We start from the raw sequence: 27,458 nt of genomic DNA on the forward strand, positions 1-27,458 counted from the left end.
GAGAAGCATATGTCGAAACATTTGGCCTCTCCAGTGGAGCCGAGCTGGAGACTCACAAAGCCATTTGCATTGTAACACATAAAAACATTAGTGTCCTCTCTGTGCAAGTGGGGGCCTGCACCTGCATTTCTGCGGGTGATGAGTAATTGTTTTTGTGAGACTGTGTGTTTTTGGAGAGAGACGGAGACTGGAGACAGACAGCAGAGACAACAGACTGACATACGTGCAGCAGTAGGTGGTACTTGAGGATCCTCTGCACTGGCTTGAGCAGGTAGGAGCCCAGGGGCAAGGAGTGCCGCAGAGATTCCTGCCGCTCGCGGAGAAACTTGGCCAACGCCTTGTTCCTCATGCACTCGGTGAGCACCGCCACCGACCTGTGGAGGCAGAACACGGCACGTGAGATGTCAGCGAGGGGAGGCAAAATGTAATTCGACAACAAAGACTAATTCTCACAGACAATAATAAAATAATAAACAATAATAAAAGGGGGAAACTTTTACTCTAAAACATAAAAGGGAATACCAAGCTGTGATGGGGATTATCCACACGGCTGCATGTTTTTTGAGCTCACCTTGACAAGCTAATGCAGTCTGATGATTATTAAAATATTATTCATTTGACTATTTGTATTCTAACTATATGCAGAATCATCAAATGACTATTCACTGTGATGACCTGTGATACGCTGTGTGTGTAGTTAATAAAACAATCACTCAATTCAGAGAAATTTAGAGTTTACAGTATGATTCCACTGACAGTCAATAGATAATAATATTAAGTAATTGATCATCAAGTCTTGTTTTAGTCTTAAGACAGCAACATTTCATTTTTGGTGCTCAGACCATGAATTTAACAACTACTAATGAACCACATTTACAAATAGGCGTTTTGACCCATTGGTGAAGAAAGAGGCTTTTTCACTAACAAACGGAGGCTGTGTGTGTGTGTGTGTGTGTGTGTGTGTGTGTGTTTGCGCGTGTGTGTTTGTGTGAACGTATGCAGAGCGGAAAAAAGACAGAGAAAGACAGTTTTGAGTCGCCCAAAAACGTTCACTCTCTTTTGTGTCAGTGTGTGTGTATGTGTGTGTGCGCGCATGCATGTGCATGTCTGCATGTCGGAATTCCAGTGCAGCTCCACACAGGCCTCACATTGTTCTGGAGGAAACCTGACCTTCGAGCTCAGCATGACCATGATACATCTGCAGCCTCTGCCAGCGTTGGTGTGCAGAGTGTCTCCCTATGGTTGTGTGTGTGTGTCGTGTGTGACCTTGGTCGGGGTCACCAGCTGTGGTGTGGATGTGGGCGAGGGTCTATCTCAAACAGCTGACAATGGCCTCCTCACACACAGGCGCGTGCACACGCACACAATCAGCATTCGCCATTAGTCATCATTAACTTGTAAATAGTTCCCACACGTGCGTTTCTTATCTCGGCTCTTATCTTATGCACCGTTGAAGAAAATATGGAAGCCAGAGGAGAGGGTGTGTTTGATAGGTGCTGTATATCTTGGCACGATGAATAGCATCAAGTTTCAGCCTTTTTTTTAAATCATACACAATAGACACACCGACAGAGAAAAACAAACTCTGCATTATTCCTCCTCAGCCGTTCATTCAGGTGTCCCACGGGGCCGCGCTCACACAAAGCAGAATAAAACATTAACAGGTTTAGCTATGATAAGGTGACATCTTTAACAGCCCCATCTGTCAGTGCGTGAGCCGCAACTCTGTCGATAGGCCGCACATAAAGGAATGGCATGGGGGGGGGAGACCCTGCGGCACAACAGCCAGTAGACACTTTGACTCCTGCCGAGCTGCCGACTATAGAGCGCGTCAGCCTGTCAGTGAGGGAAGAAAGGTAACGCATTGATCCACACGCACAATGAGGCCATGTGAGACGCTGGGAAGACGAGTGCGAGGAGGTGAGATCAGGAAGGAACAATGGAGACGAGAAGCTGGGTTTTGTGCAGAGGACTGAATAAACACCATCTCACACACACACACACACACTGACAAACACACACACACACTTTTACAGCTGTCTTACCGTGGATAGTTGGTGCAGTACTGGGTGTAAATGTGGAATTCTTCACTCTGCGAAAAACACAAAAACAAGGACAAATGAGTATTTCAGTATCCGGAAGAAGAAATGTCCCGTGATAATTGTCGGCTTTTGTGTGTGGAACTGGAGAACTAGTACGACTTTTAAAACACACTCGGCAAGTTAAAGTACAGCTGAGGCTAATCACCATGCCATTTTTCCAGCCCTGTTGCTCATATGACTTAAAAAAAGCACTTTGACTTTTTAAATTGGTCCATGTCCCATCGACTTATTTAGAGGAGGCAGGGTTTATGGATTATACTGCAGCCAGCCTCTAGGTGGCGATCGGGACACTTTGGCTTCGATTTCAGGGAGCAGCCATGTCGTCCATCTTTATATACAGACTATGTATTGTGTAAAAATCTGACTGACTCTATACAGTGGTAGAAATGCAGTTTAATTTCAGACTGAGATCAAAGTCGGTTTCCCCGTTACAACAACAACAACAACAAGCACTGGTTCAATCCTTTAAAAGGTCAAGATTAATCACCATTGTTGTCATTGTTCATTATCATGCCTCTGCAGCGGTTTGATGACTGGCTTCGTGTTTACTGCCCACAGACGAGGCTGCTCTCTCCCTTCACTGCTTCTAATTGAGAATCACCAGTGTAGCTTATGATCAGGCTGCATCCTGGCCTTTAAGTCTCTGTTGATCCCAGCAGCTCCCGGTGCTCAGATTAAATGTCCCCCCCCCCCCCCCCATCATCCTTCAATCCCGCCCCTTTGATTGAGATTCTTTCCACCTTGCAGGCCTCACATCAAACCACATCAGACGCAGCTTGACTTATCAAAGCCGGAATGAAATTCTTCCAAAAATGATCTTTATCATCCACCATTTTCCTTGATTTCTCTTTCTGCAACACACTCTTCTCTTCCATAGTCGCCCCTTCTCCGTCATTCTCGAAAGCTTTTCTCTCCATCCCTCTGTCACATGTCGCCCTCTTGGAGGCCCCAAGATGACCCCCCCCCCCCCCCACCGAGGTTGCATAACGTGAAAATCTAATTGAACTCTATTCGTGTCCATAAACACTGAGGAGGGGTCGCAGGATGAGGACGGCTATCAGGAAGCGACATCGTAAACACACGGGACAGACCACAGGCATTTGTCCTGGTTCATAATGTACACACACATGCACAGGACATTTTGGACATTCATATACATGTGAACGCACCGTATGCATTGTGTAGTTAATGTGGAGTTGATGTATGTGACTGTTATCGTACTGTGATAAATATACATCCCTATTCATGCTGAAGAAAACATTCAACCTATGTATATGCAAAAAAACAGACTATATGTAGACACACACAGACACTAACATACACACAGACAGACCCACACACACACACACACACACACACACACAGACAGAAAAACTCGTGATATGTTTTGCCTGAGGTGCTCCGTGAGAACCGTCCTAAATTGAAGAGCAGGCCTCTCCTCCTCGTCTCCAGAAGTCTGCCGCCACAAAACCAGACCTAAACGCAACCAGATGTGCCACCATCGATTTCTGATGACACACACCAACACACGCTCCTGATGCACACTCTTAATACCCCTCTGCACTGCGAACGCACGACCGCAAAATACACAACTGCCTCCGTGGAAGACAGAGTTGTGCAGAGCTTGCATGCGCGCACACGCCGACACGCAACCGCACGTCTGCGCCCACTCTTTGAACCCAGCCGGGAAACCAGCAGTCCCTGAAATAACTAATCTGTAATATACTTCCCTTGAAGAAATATATACAAGCTATGTTAAATCATATAATCATCAAATCCGAATGCTGCATGTGAGAGCTCTGAACTTTACACATGACGGAAAAATCTAAAATATCATTATACAAATTACATGGAGGGATTTGGACTTTCCTGGAGCTTTGGCGACTGATCACAACAGAGCACAAGGAGAAAAAAGGTCAAGTCGCAGCAGCACCCACTCATCACTTTAACGACGAGGTGATAAAGCAGCAGGTTGCGGCGTTGCAGCGTCGAGACCGGACCGGTCACAGTGAGTCACCGGGCAGGCATCGAACCCTGAGGATCACCAGGGGCGTGATAATAAGAGATCTTGTTTTAATTGTGCTCTCGACTGCTTCAGTCAGCGTGTAGCAACCCATAAAACCGTGTAAAGGCTTAGTCGACACATAGCGCCGAGAGGATTCAGTCAAACAGAGGGGAACACGAGGATAGATAGCCAATTAGCTGAGAGGGGGGGCAGAGATTTATAACTACATCTGTCTGTTCTTCAAGGAGGGCGGGGGGGGAACGCCGGGCTGATTACAACCATATCAGCTGTGTGCGTGTGTGTGTGACCAAACCGTCAAAGAAAGATTTGTGGTTTTCTGGGTCTTAGCAACAATGACTAACCTTCACTAACACATAGGCCTGTCGCGATATGCAATAAATCAATTAATTGCGCGATAAATTAAAATTAGCGATAGTTTTTTGCCGGCTGCAATAAATCGCCGGATGGTGTTTTTTTGCCCCAACTGAATTCTTCAAGGCAGCGCGCAGGGTTAGGCATTCAGTTGGTGATGGTTATTATTTCCTGCAGCGCAGCCTTAAAGGCCGAGCTGAGGGCACAATAAGTTAACCCCCTCGTCACGTCTCAGTCACTTGTAGCATTGGTCTCTATGTGGGAGGCGGAGCCCTGGCGTTGCGCAGTGCAGAGTGCAGCATGAAAGTCCCGAGAGGAGAAGAGAAAAAACATTTGGAAGAATAAAAAGATGGAGTTGGTTTCTAAGCCGAACGCGACAGCTGCCGTGTGGGAGCACTTCGGCTTCAAACCCAACGGCCGGGGCGAACCAAATAACTTATGCGAGCCGACATGTCGCATTTGTTTGAAAACAGTTTTGACAAAACGCGGTAATACAACAAACCTGCATCTTCACCTGAAACACAATCACCCGATGCAGTTTTCCCAGCTTGGGAAAAAACAAACAGTTGGGAAGTCTCCGTCTTCCCAACTGTCCACAATCACTGGGGCGTTTAGTCGGCAAACAAAGTACAAACAGGACAGCGCAAAATGGTGCGCGCTCACTGACTGTGTAGTTGGTATTTCTTGCTCGGAATCTGCAAGACTAAAGAAGCTACAGATTTGCATATGACCTGTTGAGGCATCCGCTTTCAGTCATGTTTTTTGTTGTTAGTTTGCACTTTTTTTGCACAAAGGTCCTAATTGGCAGTTTTGCCTGTATGTCTGAGCCTAATGTTTATTATTTGTTGAAGTGCAATCTGGTTAACATCCTTTTTATTTAGTGTTTAAATTGTATTTATTGTTTTTGGTTGTGTTTGGTTTTTATTCAAGAGCATTTTTGGTTAAAATAATTTTATTTATTGTTTTTGGATGTTTTGTTAATTAATTCGGGATATTTTAAATGTCTTCCAGATGTCCAGTTCCAGTGTTCTTTAAAAATAAAAGTTTATTGATCTTCGAAAGGGTGTACTTGCATTATTATGCCATTATCATTATATAAGTTGAAAATGGTGTCAAAACGGCAATATTATCGCTTATCGCAATAATTTCTGGGGCAATTAATCGCACAGAAAAATGTGTTATCGTGACAGGCCTACTAACACAACCTCTTTACCAGTAGTCAGCTTCATAAAGCCACACACACACACACACACACACACACACACACACACACACACACACACACACACACACACACACACACACACACACACACACACACACACACACACACACACACACACACACACACACACACACACACACACACACACACACACACACACACACACACACACACACACACACACACACACACACACACACTTTCCTCTCTGCTCTCCTCTTTAGCTCTTCCCTGGTTCTATCCATCCGCTGTCAATGAGGAGCATTGAACTGGGACTCCTGGTCCTTTCAAAACATTGCACTCAGATTTTAAATAAATCCCATTGTTTTTAAGGTGTCCTGTCGTTAATTCCAGTAAGTTGTGGTCAGTGATTTGAGTGTTGTACGCCCCCTAGAGTCGCCAAATGGTGGGGCGTGACATGGACATTATCTGTTGACGCTTTATTTTGTGCTAACTGCTCCGTTAATCAGTCAGTGGCAGGACGTCAGCATCCAGGATGGTTTATGGATCCCAGTTAATTATGCAGAGTGGAGCTGTGGGCCGCTATAAAACTGGTTTGTCAACAACAGCTGCATTTAGGGAGTCTGTGACTGTGACTTTTTTTTTTTTATATATACATGGCCAGACAGTTGCTCTGTGGTATTGGGTGTAATTGCAGTGGGGGGGCGGGGAGGGAATGTAAAGTGTTTTAGAGGAAGTGCTGGAATGCAGTGTATTTATCATGGGACATAATCATTTTATGAGGCATTGGTGGGTGAGGAGTCGAGCTGGAAGAAAGGTTAGAGCGCACACACACACAAACACACAGACACACCCAGACACACACACACACACAGACACACAGAGGGGGAGCAGTGATCCGTCTTTCAGCAGAGTTGCAGAGTCTAGCTTTTCTTGTGCAGCTATTAGCAAGTAAAAAAAGTGATTACATATATGGCCGCTCTTTAAAAGTCCTCTGGAGTTGTTCTTCTTCTTGCACTTAACACGGACATTCCTGACACTAAAGTGATGCTACTGGCTACGATAAACTTCACTGACTGTATGCAACGTCTGCATCGGACTTTCGGGAACTGGTCTCTTAAAATAACCTGTTTCTCATTTTCTGTTAGTGCACATGCTTTCTGCATGTGTGTGTGTGTGTGTGTGTGTGTGTGTGTGTGTGTGTCAGCCAGCTGTTTGGACAGGATTCAACAAGCAACGGAAACAGAGTTTGCATGTGGACACAGAGACAGACAGTAGTAAAGAGGAAATACTCAGAATGGTTAAAAATACTCCATTACAGGTAAAGTTCTGCTTTTAAAATCCCACTTGAATACAGTTTCAAAAGAACTCAATCTGTAATAGATCACATTATAAACAAGGCACAATAGTGAAAGTGTGGAGTTGTCATGTGCTCCCCAGGTCAGAGTGGGTTCTATCCAGCTTCCTCCCACAGTCCAAAGACACTTGGTTTGGGGTTCGGTTGACTGGAGACTAAACTGACCAGAGGAGTAAATGTGAGCATAAATGGTTATTTGTGTGTTGGCCCTGCGATCAATAGCATCCTGTCCAAGGGTGCGACCTGCCTCCCACCCAACATCAACTGGGATTGGCTCCAGCTCCCCCCCCCCGTAGGATATGGATAATGAGTGGTATGTATAATATATTAGATTAGTAATTGCAATGCTTTTAAGGTGTAAGACGCAGTTTATTATTATATGTGGTCGAGGATAAGCTAGTTTTAAATATTAGATATAAACAAAGGTAATATTCATGTTTAGATCTGAATCCAGGGGTCACGCGATTAATCTGAGGGGGTTGTTAAATGATTTGTGTGGAAAAAAAGAAGAAAAAATCTCTCTGATAAGACTCGAGTAAACTGATACTGTACATGTGCTTCAGTTTCAGTGTGTGTCACATTGTGAGTGTGTGTCATCAGTTACTTTCCATCAGTGGAGACCAAGAGATGGAGGAGGGGTTTTTACCTTGGATACGAAGCACTCTGCGATGGCCACCGGGTCGGCGTTACACTTCTCCAGATCGTGAAGAAGGTCCCTGAAATCAAAGGAAATCAGAGAGATCAGATTCTGATGTGAACCCACACATTTTCTACTTCTTTTAAACGGTAAACAGATTGTGTTTCTCTTCTTCCCACCATTCTTTGTTCACAACAATCACAGCGAATTTCAGGAGAAAGAGTCACGCTGGGTGCGCGAATGAGGCCTCAGGGCGCTCGGCTCGGAACAAACGAGAAACTTCCATGAATTCAAAACGGGGGCTCCTGTATGTAGCTGTGTGTGTGTGTGTGTGTGTGTGTGTGTGTGTGTGTGTGTGTGTGTGTGTGTGTGTGTGTGTGTGAAACACAACTGCTGGAGTGATTGTTTCATGGCTGAAGCATGAGGTCACTGTGACTGCTTTAAACTGCTTTTACATGCTTCCTTTTACTGGCCAGGTTTTCTGCCACACAGCAGCTGAGAAACGAAAAGGTGGGAGACAAGAGTGTGATGCTAGACCACCAGGGCTGATGCTCAGCTAGCCATCTCGTCTGGACACAGCAGACACACACACACACACACTTCAGAACGGTGCCGGAGGAGACAAATATGCAGACGTGGACTGATTACACACACACAGACAGACACACACACAGCTACAACGACGCCCTTCCAAGAAATCAACAGGTGCCTCAGCCCAGTTTCAGTTTTAACAGGTCATTGTTTGTTGAGCCTGGGAGAGACGAGAGTCTGTCGGTGTATTAATATGTCGTCAGACATTTTGGGGCCAAGTCCAAGTTGAGTCTCAGTCGACTGAGACCAAGTCGAGTGTGAAGCTGGATTATATTTCACTGTAACCTAATGATTTGCTTATGGCCACGGACTCACCCAAGACTTTAAAATAGCGGTCACAAGGCGTTATAGTTCAATAAGATAATTCATACAACTCACTTAACACCAGAGACTGCACAGAATTAACAGAAGTGGACAGGGGTAGAATCTAACTAGTCCAATACTTGGGAATTGTTAACAACCACAAACATCATGTGTCAGCATTTCTTGTTTAAACTTATTCTCCTTGGGGACATGTCAGTATTTGCCTCAATATATAAAGTCATGAGACAACATATATATTAAAATATGATCTGTGAAAAACACTATGTTCAGCTTGAAAGCAAAATCATCCTTTTCTAAAATATACTGTAATGTCTCGATCGTTATTTTGTCACATCACCATCTTTGTCTGAGGTCTCATATTTGTGACTTAGGTCTGTGGTGAACTGCCACTGTCTCCATGTTGTACCTGTTGAAGTGGTAGATGTCCTGGATGTTGCCGAATAGTGAACCTTTGTCCTCGGAGCTCAGGGCCAGTCGCGACTGGTTACTGATACACTCCAGGTAGTCCTGCACAGGAGGAGAGAGAGAGGGAGAGAGAGAGAGAGAAGTCATGTTAGAGCTGGACGGTTGTAGACGTCTGTCTTTTCTCGGATAATAAAACAAAAAAAACCACAAAGCATGTAGTTGTACATTCTACAGTTCAATCCACAACATTCACCTAAAACTAGAACTGCAGACCAAAGGAATTTCCACTGTAAAAAGACAGAAACAGACCTTTTGTTATCATTCGTGGATAAGGGGAAAAATCAACCTCATCATTTTTTATTTGAAATGTTTTTCTTTAATTTTCCTATGCACACATAATTATATGACTCATCATTTGGCATGGCCTCCTGTGTTCTTTAAGTTGTAATAGCCAGCAACACCGATTAAAATCATTTTTTATTTCATTTAAATTCTCTAATTTGATTTGAAGTGGTATAATTAAACGTTAAGTTATGTTATCGCGCCGCTTCATCCCCTGTGGCTCTGTTTTGTGTTAACATCCTGATCGGGGGGGATAAGGGTTTGAATCCCACCACAGTCACTACACGATGCTGCAGGAAACACTGGTTCAACATGTTGGGAAACAGGTATAAATGTGCTCAGGCTGATTTAACACCAACGTCTCTTATCACTGGCTCCATCACTGCCGTCAGCACTGTAACGACTCGGCACTCAGTCGGCCCCGCAGGCAGAAAGTGAGAGGCGGGGGGGAAAACACACACCAGTCACCGTTTCTCTTCTGCAAGCCTGTTGCTGGTTTCTGTTGCATTGAATCCCTCGCGTTAATTTGTCGTAACGTTCTCGTGTATCTTGTTTGCAGTGTGTAATCACAACCATGAGTCGATACAAAAAGTCTGAACCCGGATCAGAAAACACACAGGAGCCGCGAGAGTCGCTGTGTCTGTTGCTCGTCTGTCTCTCTGACAAATGAGCTCTGATAATATCTTTTCCTGCAGGCTGCTGAAAGATGGGAGTCAAACCCGAAACACAACTACACAAGAAGAGAACACCTAACACACAGGTGCTCACACACACACACAGACACACACACACAGCTATGGGACAGACGGTCAGTAGGAGGAAGTATCGACCACAGTCTGTAACTGGATAGGACACACACCCACTGATTACAGCACACACACACACTTCCCTGATCACCTGCTTCTATCTGTTGAATTTACAGCCTGCTGCTGTGCTTTATCTTCTATGTTGAGAAGGGATTTCAAAAGAGAGTCTCAGCTAAAACAACAGGATTCAAACCTAAAAGGGAAAGTCATTTGAATGTGATGAAAGAGGCCCTGCTTTCTGTTGGGAGGATTTGATGGTTAGAGGTCACGTCAGGAGGTCATGTTTGGATTTAGTTGACTATCGAAGGTAATGTGTAAGGTGATGCTTTATTAGCCGCGGGTCACGGATCTGACCTGGCCTGACCCGTTCACTCAACACACTCAGCCGAAGCCTGCCTGATTCTTAACAATGGGCAGCAGTCACACACACACACTCATACACAAACACACACACACACACCTTAAGGAACACTCCCTGCTAAGCAGCAGACATAACATGTACAAACTTGATACTTTCTCCTGTTAACTATTAACCACCTCAAGTACACACTTCTTTTCCTCTGCACCAATCACGTCCCTTCACAGTCGGAAGTCAGTCCTCAAAGTAATGTCGAGTGCCGACGTTCAGATCTCATTCATTGAAACAATTTGTCACTTTTCATTGGCAATGCCCAGACAACTACCAATGTCCTGGCAGGGGGAAATCAAATCAGAGCTTTGCTTTGGGAACATGAAGTGGCAGAGCGAGCTCGACACGCTGCATCGTACAAAAAGAAAAACACAAGCAAATACATTAAACAAAAGCAAATGGGGGGGGAACATGTTCGCCAACTTGACGACACATGCACATTAAGGAAAAAACACTAAGGACACAACCAGATGCATGATCTTCTGTAGAGCACAAAATAAATGACTTGCAGACATTTCCAGGAAAACAAAGCTTGACAAGCTTGTTAATCACTTTTTAGTGTCTCCAGGAAAACGTATTGTTTTCTAAATCATTTTTATTGAGTTCTATGAGAAGACTTGACGGTGGACGTTTTTTGTTCTGGCAACACGTTTGTGCATCTGGTTGTGTTGTCCAGTCTTGCAGAACTCTTTAAAGGCAGATTAGGGTTTCTGTTTTTGCAGCAGTGTTTGGTGTGTTGACAAATCCTTTTTCATTTCTCTTCCGTTCTTTGGCTGCACGGTTTTCAGGGCCACCATAGACATGAATTAATTCCTGGACCAACTGACAAACCGCTCAGTACTTTCACTTGTACTGTAACTGATCTAAATGAAAACACACGGTTCACACACAAGCGTTGAGTGTGTGTGTGTGTGTGTGTGTGTGTGTGTGTGTGTGTGTGCAGACCACAACACCACTGCTGACTGATGGGACACAGGTGAGCCCAAGGGAGTCTGGGTAAATATTTGTGTTTGAGGCTTTACCCCACCCTCTTCCCCTGCAGAAAGCAGCGCGGGCAGAGGGATTATGGGATGATACCGCGGGACCAGCTCACACAGGACAGTGCTGATAATAGATGGCTTGATGCTGTCCAGTGGTCCTCTCTTCCCCGATATGTAAACCGTCATGTTAAAAGCTCCATTCACACAGACGCAGCCGTCGCCATCCGTCTTCTGTGCACCCACTGGAACCGGCGTTAAAACGTGGTGAAGAAAGGCAAAATGCATGCGTCTCTTCCAAAGTGCTTGGCCAGAGCTGGGTGGTCTGATGCACTAATGGAGGTAGGTGATGTGCAGGAGAGCGGCAGTGGAGGGTTATTAAGTGCTGCTCCTAAGCTCTGCTCAGTGTTTTCCTAACCTACTTTGGACAGTGTTATCTCAGACCTAAATCCTTTCCTACCTTCCTCTCTGTCTCCCCCCTTTTCCTCACCTCCTGAAGAGGGGGAGGAACGGAAGGAGGAGCAGGAGAGGGTGGGACATCGATCAGGGGTGACTGGCCAAAGCCACAACAACCAAAACTGCTCTCCCTCTACTTATCCTGTCTCTCGGGAATATGAATATCCTGCTTTCTTTTTCCCCTCGTATGAACCTTTTCAACCCTATACAACAAACGCACATACACATACACACACACACAGGAAAACACACACACACACAACCCTTGACCCAGGAGCGCATGGTTGGGAAGGAAAGATGTGGAAAAATGTGAATGAGGCTTCGACAAATGCATCTTACACCACAAACAACTCGAATTTAGCTGCAGGACACAAATGCAAAACACATGTCACATGTGTGTTGCACATTCGTGCATGCACAATATAATTTTTTACGTTCCACAGAATCATAAAGAGCTGAAAGGAGAAAGGAAAGAAGAAGAAGAAGAAGAATAGAGAAAGGAGAGCAACCTTTGGTACAAGCCACTGCACCCAAGCTTAAACAAAGCCTCTGAAGTCCTGACTGGAGGCAATGTGTATCCTCGCAGTTCAAAGCCAACTTTAACAAAGGGAGTGAATTTGAGTGTGTGTGCATACAGTATGTGTGTGTGTGCACTTTAAAAAAAAAGAGAAAAGTTGTGTGGTTCTGTGTGTGGGTGTGTGTGTGCCTTTGCCCACAGCACAAAAGCTCTGGTGTCGTGTAACTCGGTCCAAACCCCGCCTGCAAACACAGGTGACCTTATTGGATTGAAGGTTCGCTGCAGGCAACAAGCTGCATGTGTCACGTGTGTGTGTATGTGTGTGTGTGTGTGTGAGGGAAAACCACAATGACATAAAGGATGATTGTTATCTGGTAAATTAAACCCCATATTCCTCCTGAAGAGACCAAGGCGCATGACTGCAGCACGTTTATGACGTCCCACTGCAGCTCAGAGCCGAACTGGGTCAGCAAGGAAATATCTCAGTTCAGTCACTGGTTTGCCTTGAAAAGATGGGATTGCTAAAAATTCCCCAAACCTTTTGATCTTATTTGAATTTCTGCCTCTAATGATAAACACGTTTCTTCAGATGATTTTTTTTTTCATATTTTTCCCCTCTTTGGATTGTACCGAATTGCTGTTTCCCAAGTCTCTAAAGAATCATTAAACACAAAAATAAGAAAGAACATTTACATATGAAAGGGGGTGATCTGTTTTAATGATAACAAGCCAAAAAGTTCTGATACCATTTTCTGCCTTCAGATACAAATACCCGGACTTTGCATATCTGCCGATATTGAGTACTGACGATACCAGTGCAACCAGTACAACATGTACACGTTGCCAGGACATTCTAGGATGAAATATTGCAAATTTGCCCACAATTCAGCTCTGGCTAATGCTACACTAACAGAAAATATTTTAACAACACAACTGTCCTTTGTTTCTGAGAAAAGAAGATTGCAGTTTTATCTTGGTGTAAGTAATGTATTTTACAAACATGTATCGGATCAGTTCATAGATTTTTATGGATTTGTATACTTTTTTTTTTCCCCGATCTAAACCATAACTATAGTTAAATTCACACAAAATCCTAAAGATGAATTGATTGACCCGTCCTGGGGGAGAGCTGACAGGTCACATTTGGAGCTGATATAATCTGAGTAACCTTGAATTCGTTCAAAGCCTCACATCTGATCTGCTGCCAAAAGCACTGTTCCTTTGATATCTTATACCCGTCCCATGTGTAGGATCCTTCTGCTTCTCATTTCTTGCAGAGGTTATGTTATGTTTTGTTTTTTCTGTCCCTTACCTCTACGATGCTCCGCAGGTCCTGGACGTATGTCCTCTCTGTATCCAGTATCTCCTGCACCACTCGGTCCACATATGTCCTGGGTCCCTGCCCCGTCCGCTCACCTCCCACAGGACTCAGCCCCGGCTCGGAATGTTCTGTCGGAGTCTGTTCGGTGCCCTGTCTCCCTTGCCCCCTCCCTGTGTCCATCCCTCTGTCATTTCTGTCCTCTTCCTCCCCGCATCCCAGCTGCCGAGCCGGCACCAGCTCCAACCGGATGGCCCCGGAGTCCCGGTCCGAGGCCACCGGGTTACAGTGAGGGGCAGGGACGAGGGTGGAGCGGCTGCCAAGGGAGCAGTGGCTGTCCCGGGAGGAGGCCGACGACGAGGTGGAGCTGTAGCTGATCGGCCTCTCGGCGCTGTCGGGAGACGAGTCCATGCTGAGGGCGGAGCAGTAACGCGAGGAGGTGTAGCGGAAGGCCGGGTTGCGGAGGCAGCGGGCCGGGATGTCGACGGAGCTCAGGACAGAGCCGGAGTCCGGGACTTCAGGAAGGGGCGGCAGCACATCAGGCAGGTAGTTGTAATCATCTGGAGTGAAAACCAGACAAAGACAAACATCAGATTCATGGCCAAATATGTTATATCATATTGTTAGTAAGATCAAGTTGTCTAAGGCAGTTATCTGACAAACAGATCTGGTGAAATAAAAACACCAGCTGGCTCATTCATCTCAGTGAGACCAACACAATGCCGTAGCGGGGGTGTTGTTACAGGCGGCTCCACCCAAATAAGCAGTTCAGCAGAAAAAGGTTAACATGACTCATGACTGAACAAGGCACAATAACGGCCAATCACACAGAAGCAAAAGGTGAATGGCCTCTCAATTTCACCTTTGGGCACATACAGACTTCTTGTCCTAGTGTTTCTAAATAAAAGGCTGCACATAGAATACATGATGTTGTCTGGACCAATGATGCTACCACTTCTTGGGGCCTTTCACTGTCAAACTTAGGCAAAAAAAGGACTAAGTTTTGGCTTTATTTGGACTAGAAAGTGCCCAATACCTTGCATTCGCAATGGTTGTCTGACAACTAAAATCTGTAACATTTTATTTGCAGCTCTCACTTATCAAGTTTGTCTATGAACAACCTTCGAGACCATCTGAGGGCAATGGCCAATATTTGGGCCAAGACTCCATCTTCTGTTCACTGTTAAGTTTCTTTTCACAAACGTGTCAAACATGCAGGTAAATCAATGGAGGAACAGAGTCACAGTAAAAACTCTCAAAATGACCGGCAGTCAGAGGAGGATCACTGACTCACAGTTGTCCTCAGTTCAACCCGAATGTTTCATATTCAAGGAGCTGGTGAAAACTCCAAACACACACAACTAACGTAAACTTTAGACTTTGAATTGTGTGTGCGTGCATGTTTGTGTTTCAGCATTTTTCCAGCGGAATACAGAAAGAGCTCGTGTTTAATGACAAGCTTAGTGTAATACAGAGGGCACTCCACACTGAGGCCATGAATGAGAGCCCTATTCCACACACAACTTTGTGTGTGTGTGTGCGCGACTACAGGAGTCCATTTGGCGTACCGCGGTGCCAAACTGGCTCTCAACCTTGGGTCTGTGGAGAGATCCGTTAAGATATGATTACTGAGTCCCGAGGCCCCACAGCGAGGCCGGCTGAAGTGAAACCACACATGCAGCGTATCGGACAGGAGCGCTCCCAAGTTTCCCTCAACGGTTTCCAGGGTCCTGCTTCAAAGGGCAGCTTTGACGGGAAGTGCAGGGGAGCAAGTAAACACAGTGTCCAGGCGAGGGGAGGACAAGATGAGAGAGCCTCATACCGTCTCAGTGGGAGTTTGACACCGGCCTTTATAATCAAAGCCCGCTCCACCAGAAAGCCGGCAGCACCGGTGTTGTGGCAACACTGCTCTCCAGAGCCCTATAGGACAGAGTCACTCTCTCCCTCCCTCTCTCTCTTTCTTTCTTTCTGCCAGCAGCACCAGCTCAGCTTTAAAAACCCGTCTCACTTCAAAGCTCCGGAGATCACACGCTCACGTTCAAAAAACATGAAACGTGAAACTGAGGACAAGCTCAAAGAATCCTGGGTACATGCCCACTCACCTTGGAGGTCTGTCTGCTACGGTGACACCTCTTCAGAGAGCAGCAGACGTGCTGGTTAGACTGGTCTGTGTCGAGAAGATCACAGGGCTGCGTTTGAAAACTACCAACACAAAGATACAAAGGACACCGGTATGTTTCTCTTGTGAGTTAGAATTTAAATAAGCTCTGGCGAATACCTGACATATCTATTATGGTAAAGTTGGCCGAATTTGAAGTGGCAATCTTAAAGGTTTCTGTCCTGGTTAATTTGGCGACACCTGTGGTTACTGGTGGTATGAAAACAAGCGACCTCCCAAAGTGCTTTACAGTACAAGTCACAGTCAACCATCCACACTCACATTCATGCAGCGCTACTACATTTAGGATTTAAACTAAAAAAACAGTTATTTTCAGTCGGCAGAGCCATGAGAAGCAATGAGAATCGAACCACCGCCATTCTGATTAGTGGAGGACCCGCTTTATCCCCTGAGCCACAGCCGCCCTCATCTGGTCCTGATCATGAATAGTCCCTTGATCTCATTGCGACTATCAAAATATTGACGAGTGCAGCTACGAGTCCAAACATCACAAATATCTCTTTGCCAGGTCCAGGCCCACGAGTCTGTGCGTCTCTGCTGAACCATTACAAACGTGTTTTTCAGAGGAAAAAATCAAATGAAGCCAATACCTGGTTATATTGTGTTGTGGATGTAAAATCAACAGTATTGAATTACACCTTTGAAGAAACAACAGCAATGGGTCGAGGCTCCTGCTGAATCGCAGCTTTCGCTTCAACTTTGCTCCGCTGGCGTGCCAAGAAAAGGCCGGGAGGAACTGGAGCGTCCAAAAGCTGGAGTGGCATGAAACTGTGTGTTCCTCAGACAGGCCTGGGCGCCGATTGACTGTGCGTGTGCGTCCATCCAAATACTCACATTCCCCCAGTCTGACCCACTTTTTAACAATTACAGATCAGAGAGTCCAGTGGGTGAAAACATTACACACACACACACACACACAGAGAGAAACCAACATCCCTGGCTTGTTGATCGCCAGCCCACGGCTAAAGAGTCATCATACACACAATACACAAAGGATTTTATTACGTTACACACAGTGGCATTAATGGATAACTGACCGGTTTCTTCACCCTTTGACTAATCTGTGATTTACACGTCCTTATCATAACAGGTGTGTATGTTAATCTATCCCGTGTGCGTTTCGCTCTAAACGCATTAGGTTTATCACTGAAGATTACGCTACCTGAAGGAATGACCTAATGGTCCACACATCAGTTAGATATGGGCAGTGTGCACGTGCAACACTCAAACACACACACACAGGCTTAAAGAACAAATACAGAGAAAACCATGTGTTTCCGTCTGCAGTGAAACCCAAACATCCCGGAGAGAGAGAGAGAGATTGCGCCATCCCATGTTTGCCCAGCCCCTCCTTCCCCAGCTTCGGGCTTCGTGTTTGGGGCACGCTGTGGCCGTCTCCTGGGTGAACTGGCTCTTGAACACACACACAAACACACACAAACACCAATAACCTGCACACCCTACTCAAAACACACACACACATACACAGTTGGAGAGAGAGCGGAGAAGATGGACTGGCTTTGGTTAGCTCCTGTCCAGATTATGTTCAACCTGATCCTTGTAAACGATCTCTAATTATAGAGCCTAAGCATGCAGGTTAGGAACTTTTCTCCCCTGTTTGTGAGTTTGTGTGTGTGTGTGTTTGTGTCCATGTGTTTGTGTTGTATGTCCGTGTGTGCCAGAGGAGACAGAGAGGGTGATTCACAGAGAGGCTGCAAAACCTGTCTTCAATCTCTGGCTTTCATTTAACTTGAAAACAAAAGCCCCCAAAGAGCCGAGGCCGCTTCCCTAAGAAGTTTAATATGTTGATGATCGAACTCGTCTGGAGGGAAAACAGCGAGAACCAGGAGGAACCAGACTGAGAAGAGAGCAGGCGATAAACACAGATGGTAAAAATACTGGCAAAGTACTTGCTATATTTTTAGAACAAGGAAATACCTGTAAATATTTGTGTGTTTATTCTGATTACTTAAAAGAGGATGACAAATTGATTAACACATGTATTGGCAGTAGATCATTTAAAGATTATATAATCGTCACCCTTTGAAGGACTCATATTCACCAGCTCGTGCAGAATGCCTCAACACTTTTCTTCTCAGTATAGATTATGGGATGCATCTATGTAGGTGAGGGCAAACTCATTTACTCATAAACCTGCACTTATCTTAGCGCCATGGCACAAAACAACTCTGGATGAACCAGATTCAACAAGCAGAAGCTTCTTTCAGATACACACTGAAGCCATTTTCATGAAAATGTCCAGATGTGTGAGCGCAAATGTCCGAGTTAGTTCCTCCAGACGTATTCCAGGAAACTTTTCTTTCCATCTCCCGGTTAAATATCGGGAAAACATCTGAGTGTGCCCATGTGAGGAACACAGCAGGACGATTTCCTACAAATTTCCAGCGAGTGAGTGGGCGTGTTGATGATGATTCACACAACAGACACGAAACTGAGGTGTAAGACACGTAGAAGATGCCAACAAAGATTTAAAATTGGACAGACGACGAGATTTGGGAGGTTTTTGTGGCCGACGCTGGTTTTGATGTGCTGTAAAACAAAACACGTGTTTTCTGCAGCAGGATTTTCATCTCCTGCCTCCTGCACGCTCTAACAGCTAATAGATAAAGTTTGATGATTAAATTTAGCATAAAACAACATATATTCCACAAATTAAGAAGTAACGATTAAATCTATAAATTAAATCTTTGGTCAGTGTCTTGTTCACAAAACACAAACACTAAAAAATACATGCAGATGCTACATATATACAGCACATACCACACCCCAGGGTTATAAACTGCTTCTAGCCATTGTGCTCTACATCCACATACATGACCACTTGCTACAACTGCCACCTGATCATTCCTCTCCATCCCCTCAGTCAGTGCAACAGGTTGGTAAAGCCCCTCTGCCCGTCTAGCCCGGGTTTAATGACTCATGCTACACTTAACTTCTCCAGTTTCCACTGCACGCTTTACGACCACCTGAAGAGCCCTTCATCCTGAGAGTGGTCAGCAAACAGCTGTGAGGACCCGGGTCTCTTTACGGCCCTGATGAGCCTCACAAGTGGCTCAGACAGGTCAAACAGCCCAGTGAGTGCTTTATAATGGACACGTGAACATCCCATGAATCCTGAGTATTATGTCATCTGCAGATGTTGGATACAGAGCAGCTGCAAAAAAAAAATACCTTGTGTTTATTTTAACCCACATAGTGTCCCCTATAATCACTGGCGTTTTAAACACAAGTAGCGTGTGGAGGAGGCTGGCACCAGGGAGAATCCCTCGGCCATTAAAACAAAGTCAGAGGAAAATCAAAGAATTTGAATTTAGACGATACCCACTTGGTTTGGCTGATTCGGAGACAAAAGAAGTCAGTGCTGGTAAAGAGTCCTGAGAATCGTTATAGTGACCAATACATGGACAGATCCAGGGTCCTTAGAAACTATTGTCGACCCAATAACAACATGTACATTTAATGCACCTTTCAAGCTACACAAATCCCCAAAAGTTTAAATTGGCTTTAACTCTTTAAACCAATGCTATGAGCATTATGTACAAATAGCCTATTATCAAATGACCACAAACTAAATGTAAACTTAAAATCTAAATTTGCAGCACCAGTATTTAGCACAACAAAATGTATTTTTGACAAGATATTGTTGGACATCTTTGTCTGTGATTGGTAGGACAGCTCAATTGAAAATGCAACCGCCCACATCGGTGCATTTGCTTGTTGAAATTTCCTTCTCATTGGGGTCTGTATCAGCATCGTCTGCATCTCATTGGTGATCGCTGAACCTTGGCCCCCTTCACATTTATTTTGCCATCAACCAATGGGAGCGACCGCACGAACCACTGTATCACCAGCCACTAACTTGAATGAAAGAAGTTCACTGTGGAACTTTCTGGTGCGACTGAAGAGCTGAAGGTAGAGAAAACAACACCCTGACATCAGTGAGGAGAGACCAGCACAACAAGCTGTCAGTCACTCCTCCATCTTTCTTTGTTTTTCCTCCTTCCTTCCTTTCATCGCCTCTACTCCAATTTCCCTTCTTGCCAATTGCAACAGATCCAATCAGATGTAAATCCTGCCATCATCTCAATCCCCGCTATTTTCTTTTTCTTCCATCTTCCTATTACACATACAAACTCAGATAATGTTCAGCTGGTCCGCCAAGTACGCTGTGTCCATGTGAGCACCGCAGGACATTCCTCTGGGCTCAGACCATCCCTCGCCAGGCGTATACTTTACTATGTAAAAACACACACAAGGCCGGCTTGTGTATACGGCTACAGACCACCAAGGCTCATATTTGCATTGGGAGCACATGTGTTCAGAACACTCCCTTTTCGTGAGACTCCTTCTGAACGCAGGACTGTGATTGTACAGACACACAAGAGGATATCACAACAGTTGTTCATTATTAATATACATAGTAGACATAGTAATTCAGAGAGTTTTAAATCTTCTTAATTAGTTTAGATGCCTCATATCTGCGTAAAGAAACAACCTTTGAGAGTTAAAATACACCCGATGAAATCTTGCATCTTACCATGTTCATGCAAATGTTTGGTGTCTTTCTTTTTTGCAAAACACATGACCAGAGAATATATACTTTACTATGACATGAAATCAACACATTGGACCCCAATATAACCACAAGTAACATCACTCAGTGGGATCAATTTCTAGGAGCAGATTCAGATCTTAAGATTTGTATAAAAGTTGACCTGAAGGCATTTGGAAGATCCAGTGACAAATTAGCTAATTTAAGTCAAAAACAAATTAACAATTAGCTCGTAGTAAACTTGCACGTGTGATGTCATGGAGGCTGGAAATGATCTTGCCAAGGCAGGAGTATAAACCAAATCCATGCTGATCAGTTTAATCCATGTTCACCTTTCGGCCACAGACCAGTTGGAGTTTAACAGCTGTGATATTTATCCTGAAAAGACCTAAAACTTGGCATGAATGACCGAGGCTTTATTCCCAGAGAGGAGTGAGTTAACCAGACGGGATCATGACCACACACTCTGCTCACCGGCCCTTTAATCAACCTTGTTTGCTTGTGTGTGTGTTTTCTGTGTTTATGCTGCGACCAGATGGCAGCCGAGCTCAGTGCCGTGCAGATTATTGCTGACTTTGCAGCCCTGAAAAACGTCCAGACGCTGATAATAATCTGATGAATGGTGGGTCCTGTAAGAACAAGACCGGAATGAAAATGTTTGTTTTCGTCTTCACCAGCTTCTTGGTTGAGGAGAGAGGATGTGAGAAGAGGACATGTGTGAGGAATGAGGAGGAGAGGACCCGAAGGAATGAAAGTAGGAAGAAAAGATGAGAGGAAAAGCCAGAGGTCAAACACCACCCACTCCCTTGCTTCTTTCTCCTTTTCCTTTTCCCACTCGCTCCGTCTCATTTAGAATCCTGCTTGTTGTCAAACTTTAACCCTGCTGCAGTTACGCTAGTGGCACAACTTTAACCCAAACTTGTGTATTCACTCGTGCACCCACACCTTCATATTTTAAAGTGGCCGAGACAATTTGTCCCCTGCAGCCTGCGCCGATCCCCCGCGGCACAATGACGCATCTGAAAGTCTTCGCTGTCCGTTTAGCCACGGCCTCACGTCTTCCACCCTGTCCACTTGAGGCCACTTCTGATAGAGACGCAGGCTTGATCTCAACTGACGCTAAGGACCTTAAAATGTCACTCAGGATTTCACAGCGCGGCCGAACAACTGCGGAGGAGCAGAGGCGGAAGAAAGGGACGGAGATGGGGAGGATGGAGTTGAAAACAGAGGGCGGGGGATTGTGACAAAGACCTGCACCGGCCTGGACGTTCTATATAAAGCCGATGTGTCGGATGACGAAGGGAGAAAGACGAGAGGTAAAAGGAAAGAAAAAGCATCCTTCCTTTATAATATAGCTGCAGAACAAGTCGCACAATCTGCAACAATCTCATGACAGCGTTTTTCTAACATGTCAACACACGTCACGAGTGATACACACAGAAGTTTAAACCTGACGTGTGACTTAATAGACTCTTGTGGCTTTCACAGCCTCACAAAACATGATGTGTGTAACCGCACACACGGCCGGGAGGCTAATTAGCAACAAATGGCTTTTTGGCGCCGCTGTAAAGTTTTTTATTGATTAAACGCCATTTAACAATCTCTCTCCTTATCGGCAGGTCGTGTTTATGGGGTGTGAGCAGAAGTCTCAGGCGGAGATTCTCTGTTTGTTATTGACACTGGGGACATCAGTGAGGAATGTGCTGCGTAGTCGCCTCTGTGGGAAAAAAAGAAATGTCCACCCCTTGAGCTCACACCCCCCTATTTACAGACAGACACACACACACACACACAGGCTTTCGCACCCACCCATGGGACACCCATGCGACCCTCCATGCACACACCCTTGCTCCCCCTCTGAGGGCGACACACTAGCCTCGTTCTCTGACCTGATTGGATTTCAACCCAGAGGAAAAAGCTCAAAACTCTCTGCATCCACCTCCGCCTGCACGGCTCCGTCTTACACAGCCTCTACGTGCAGCATTTTGGCGGAAGGTGAGGCGTGAGATTGAGATGGGAAAAACTATTGATTTGTTTAGATTACTCCGACAGGACCTGGCCCCGCCCACCAGCCATGCAGCATCTGTGGAGATGCAGTTTCTGGGCGGGGGGGCAGATGTCCTCCCACAGGACTGGCCGAGCTACGAGGGGTGTAAGGAGGAGGACGTAGGGCTCCATTGTCTCCAGCACCTCTAAACCAAAGAGTTTGCTCTTAACAGCAATTATTCCCTCCTCCTCCTCCTCCTCCTCCTCTCCTTCCACATTTCTAGCCCCCCCGACCCCCCCAACTGCTGCCCTCAAGGCTCTAATTTGGGTCACAGGCTGCAGAATGGCATCTCACCACCGAGTCAAACCAACACCCAGCATGAGGAAACTGACACGTGCTGGCTTCAGCAGATATGAAGAGATAGCAAACTAAAGTACAGCAGAGGGGAAAGGTGTTTTATTTTTATTTTATACTTAATCTGTTTGTCTTGGAAACAGGAAGAGAGGGTTTGTGGCAGTCTTGGCTTCTCTCAAGTTTCCATTCTCAGTTCCTGAATAAACACAGAGGCAGAGACACACCTTGCATATCCCCCGTTGAACCCACCTTCAATTTGATCTATTGGTGCCAGAAAAAATAAAATATATAAAAACATGAAGCTCATGAGAGAAAAGCACAAAGCTCTGTACGTCATCATCTCAGCATCACTTGGGATTTGAAACTGTGAACAGTTTGCACGAAAGCAAACACGCTCCCTTCGACACCAGGGGTGAGAAAACCAACCCCGAGGACGCTGGTCATACAGCCGCTCTGCTGAGAGACGCAAGCTGCAGAGACACTTCACACAGCGCTGTCAGCTGAGGCAAGAGAATATCACACACACGAAAGACACAACGCCAAAAAACCATCAGAGACTCGTGAGTGGATCTGATATCTACACGCCTGTTGTCCAATGTTTGGCCACTAGAAAATAACCACTTTACAAACTTAATTTACAAATGTGCATGGTTTATTTCTCCAAATAGAAAATCAGGGTTTGGTTCTAAAATGCAACAACTTGGAAGCCAAATTAAAATCCCACAAGATCACAGATTCATTTCAAACTTGTCTGAGTGTCTCTAATTGATGTAGGAAAACATTTGTCGTAAAAGCCTGAGAAATAAAAGTGTAAGTTTAACAGCTGCTGCTTACCAGTTGGCATCGTGGCTGGTGAGTCTCTCCTTCAAAGAGATGGGAGCGACAGAGGAGTTTTTAAAAAGCGCAGATCTGGGTAGAAAGAGGATTTGCTGGGCATCTCACATTATCCAAAAAGTATTCCAGATAATATTCCCAGTGGAAAAAAAATTCCCTTAGATTTCCCAAAGTCTCTCAGTCATTATGTGTCCTCTCTCGCAGGAGTAGACGTTCAGTCCACTCCTCAGGAATATAAACAGGACCATACGCTCTCCCTCTCTCTCCGGCTGACTTCCTCCTGAACACACACAAACACTCCTCCGGCTGATATGTTCCCTTCTTCTCTTTCCTCTCACTTCGCTGAGGATCTCCTCTCTCCGCACGGCTCTCCCTCCCTCCCTCTGTCCTGTGGCAACAACTGTGTGCAAGTGTGTGAGGTTTTGCATGTGTGTTTCTGTGTGTGTGTGTGTGTGTGTGTGTGTGTGTGTGTGTGTCAGAGTGAATGGCCTCTGCTCCCTCCCTGCTGGGTATTCCCCTCCCCCTGACTCCTCCTCCCGCTCCCCCAGCAGCAAATTACAAGAAGCTGGGAGTTCCACATCAAGTGCCTCCTCTCCTCCCACCCCTCCTTCTTTCCCTTCTTCTTTTCTCATCTTTGTCAATTGCTTCTCCTCCTCTTATTCCCTCCATTCCAAAATCAAACTTTCAGCTTGGGGTGTAACGCTTCGACGAGGGCCCGGCGGAACCTTTTGTGTGCGTTTGTGCGTCTGCTGCACACTCAGCAGGCAGCTGAACTGCTGCTGTTGGCGCACAGCTCCAGAGATCACACACACGTACACACACTTTACAAGGCCAAGCGAGGGTTCTGTGGGTGTGTGTGTGTGTGTGTGTGCGGAGGGGGTTACGGCTGATCAATAGGCCGGGAGCCAGCTCAAACAAAAGCTCCTCGTTCAGTGCGAGACACTGCACCGCTCATTGTGTCCCACATCAGAGGCAGGCTGGACAAAACGAGCGTGTACACAACTGTCTGCAGTGGGAGCGTCGGATGGGGACCGAGCAATTCTCAACTCGAGTCAAGATGAACATCAGAGAAAATGGGCAGAGATGAGATCCATTCTTTACGACAGGGGGGTCCTGATTTGGGGGGGGGGGGGGGGGTTTGCAACCACTTGTTAGGCTGATTGTTCAAATGTTGTATTACTGGTGCTAACACAAAATGTATGTCAAAACTTTGTATGCCCAACCGGGGGACGTGGGTTATAGGCTACAGTTAAAGATGTTATAGAGTTGTATTATGATAATTGTAGGGACGCTTTGACACATTCATGCTTTCCATCGATCTTGATTAAAATCCTCTATAAGTGTGTGAAACTTGGTGCAGCTTGATTGTTATCGAGGGGACTGTTGGGTCTTGGCGGAGTTGTGCGCTCCACTGACTCATACTGCTGCGTCAAAGTCAAGTCATATCTTGTCATGTGGGCAGGATCGCACAAAACCTACTAATCATAATTTCCCTGAAATGTTGTGGAGGTGTCGGAAATGACCCATGAGAGAATACAGTTGGATTAACAGCCGGGGAGAGGTTTGCACTGTCCTGAGCACTCATCTTGTTTTTAAATATGTCCCTTGTAAGTTAAGCAACTTTCCGAAAACGTGACGCTGAATGGCTAGAACATCCGTTTAATATAACTTAAACACAGAAAGCCGAGAAAGAGCTTTGGCGGAATAAAAGACAGCAGATAATAGGAAATCACAGACCCCACTTATTTCTGATAACTCTGTAGTGTGTCTTCCCTCAACACCACCTGTATTTGTGTACTAGTTGTGACCATTTCAACCAAAGTGTTTAGATTTATCTTCTTTTTTAATTATCTAATAATTCACCAGTAGATAAACAAAGACTCGAAGGAAGTTTGGCAAAGCAAACACGTAAACTTTGTCACGTCAGAAACTGCTGCTCCTGGGTCTATAAGTCATAACTCAGGACAGCCCATGTGTCCTATAAGGAGGACACACGAGAGACGATAGGCCCTCAGTCTCACACACTAAAGCCAATGTGTTGACTATTTGTCGTCCCCCTTTAAAGACAGGGACTGGTCCCATCAGCATGGGGTCCTGCTCACACCACCCCCTTCTCCTCAGCACTACAAAAACAGAGGACCCCCTGGACTACACCCTCACACAAGCACACGCAGACCAGATCCCGAGAAGCATGACCCCTCTCCCTAATGGTCTGAGGGTCCGCTGACCCACGACGCCCCTAAACCTCCAAACCTCCTGTCCGAATCTAATCACTGTACACCCCCCGTCACCAGAACCTCTCTGTCGCACACACAACAATGAACACCTTTAGTTTGGCAAACACACAGCGTCTGAACTCCTCGGCTCAGCCAAGCACGACCTGTTGATGACAGAAACCTACAGCGGCAGTCTGGGTTATCTGATGAACCCTGCTCCGACAGCCTCCACTCTGCCCCCCCCCCCCCCCCCCCGCACGACATCCACAACACTTATTCTACAGGATATTACAATCACTGTAGGAGCTGCAACACAAGCAGACACGCTGCTTTTAAAGAGGGATTAAAGGGGAGACAGGAAGACTGAGGTTATTGATAAAAATCTAAGATTACCTCAATGTTTTGTCTGTGGTTTTGATCCAGTCAAAGAAAAATCAAGTAGACTGTCTGAATCCTCCAGAATAAGAGGCTTCCAGCAGCTTGTGGTGTGTGCTACAGACATGATCATTTGCACTGTTGAAATATTTGTTGATGAGCCCGAGGTGTCGTCTTCACACACAGCTCGTTTCGTCCAACTCTAAAAACCAGAAGATGGTCAAATTCGAGTTTGTCCCGCATGGATGCTTGAAGCAGAAAAAAACAGAAGGCAGTTTTTGAAATATTCTCATTTACTCTCCTGCCAAGACGAGATGTTAGATGAGATAGATCGATAACTGCTCTCGTGCAAACTCAATATGCAGCTCGATCCAAGACAAAGTCCATCAGGGCAAGTCTTGCCACTCGGCAGCCATCTTGGCAACGTCCCCGGTTTTCCTTCAATCCATTTTTCCTCTCTCTTACACCGTCTCTCTGGCCAACGTTAGCCGAGCTTAGCATAGAGACTGTTTTGCCGTCAGAAAATTATATATAGGATTACTTCTTCAACCACAAATTGTTGCTTTCCCATGTATGTTCTTCCCTCCATCCATTAGCTACACCGCTAATCCTTCGAGGGTCAGGGGGAGGCAGGAGCCATTTTGGTGTGTGGCGGGGGGGGTGGGGGGGGCACCCTGGACAGGTCGCAAGCGTATCACAGCGTTGACGTACACACACAACAACCATTCGACCATGGTATTCAGATCTATCTTGCTGCGATTTAAACAGTGCTAACCATTGCACTGGTGTGTTGTATTTATGGTATATGCTAATCTCCCTATAGTTAGCTTAGTTAGGAGCCTAATGTTCTCATCTACATTTGTTCTTCTGATTACGATTCTACAATATTAAAATTCACAAAATACATTTTTTGTTGAGTGGTTGGACTAAATAACCTTTAAATTTACCAGTAGAACCAGTTTAACCAGTTTTGTTTTTTTTAGATAGGGCTTAAGCCTTGGTGGAAATATGAACTTGTCGAGCGACAGTCTAGTTTCAAATTAAAAGCACTTTTTCTTTACGTTTATACCAGAAAAGTCGATGTTAACAACTGGGGAGTATGGAGCTTTACTCAAACCAAGGTTTAAAAGTCAGGA

At 45.4% G+C, this 27,458-nt stretch overlaps 1 protein-coding gene across 3 annotated transcripts in view; it reads right to left on the reverse strand.

Annotated features, from left to right (window-relative positions):
* The window catches only part of LOC133973310 (pleckstrin homology domain-containing family G member 1), a 58,808-nt gene that overhangs the window by 8,533 nt on the left and 22,817 nt on the right, over positions 1 to 27,458 (reverse strand). For 2 of the 3 annotated variants that reach the window (XM_062411077.1, XM_062411079.1), the window contains exons 2-6: positions 13,799 to 14,364; positions 8,981 to 9,081; positions 7,669 to 7,738; positions 2,046 to 2,092; positions 224 to 374 (exon numbers count right to left, since the gene is read on the reverse strand). In XM_062411077.1, coding sequence (XP_062267061.1) covers positions 224 to 374; positions 2,046 to 2,092; positions 7,669 to 7,738; positions 8,981 to 9,081; positions 13,799 to 14,364 — 935 coding nt within the window. Of the gene's footprint in view, positions 1 to 223; positions 375 to 2,045; positions 2,093 to 7,668; positions 7,739 to 8,980; positions 9,082 to 13,798; positions 14,365 to 23,731; positions 24,106 to 27,458 lie in introns of those variants that run through there. The other variant, XM_062411078.1, reaches the window with a different exon arrangement.

This window comes from Platichthys flesus, chromosome 18 (genome assembly GCF_949316205.1).
Source record: "Platichthys flesus chromosome 18, fPlaFle2.1, whole genome shotgun sequence".
NCBI classification, from domain to species: domain Eukaryota; kingdom Metazoa; phylum Chordata; class Actinopteri; order Pleuronectiformes; family Pleuronectidae; genus Platichthys; species Platichthys flesus.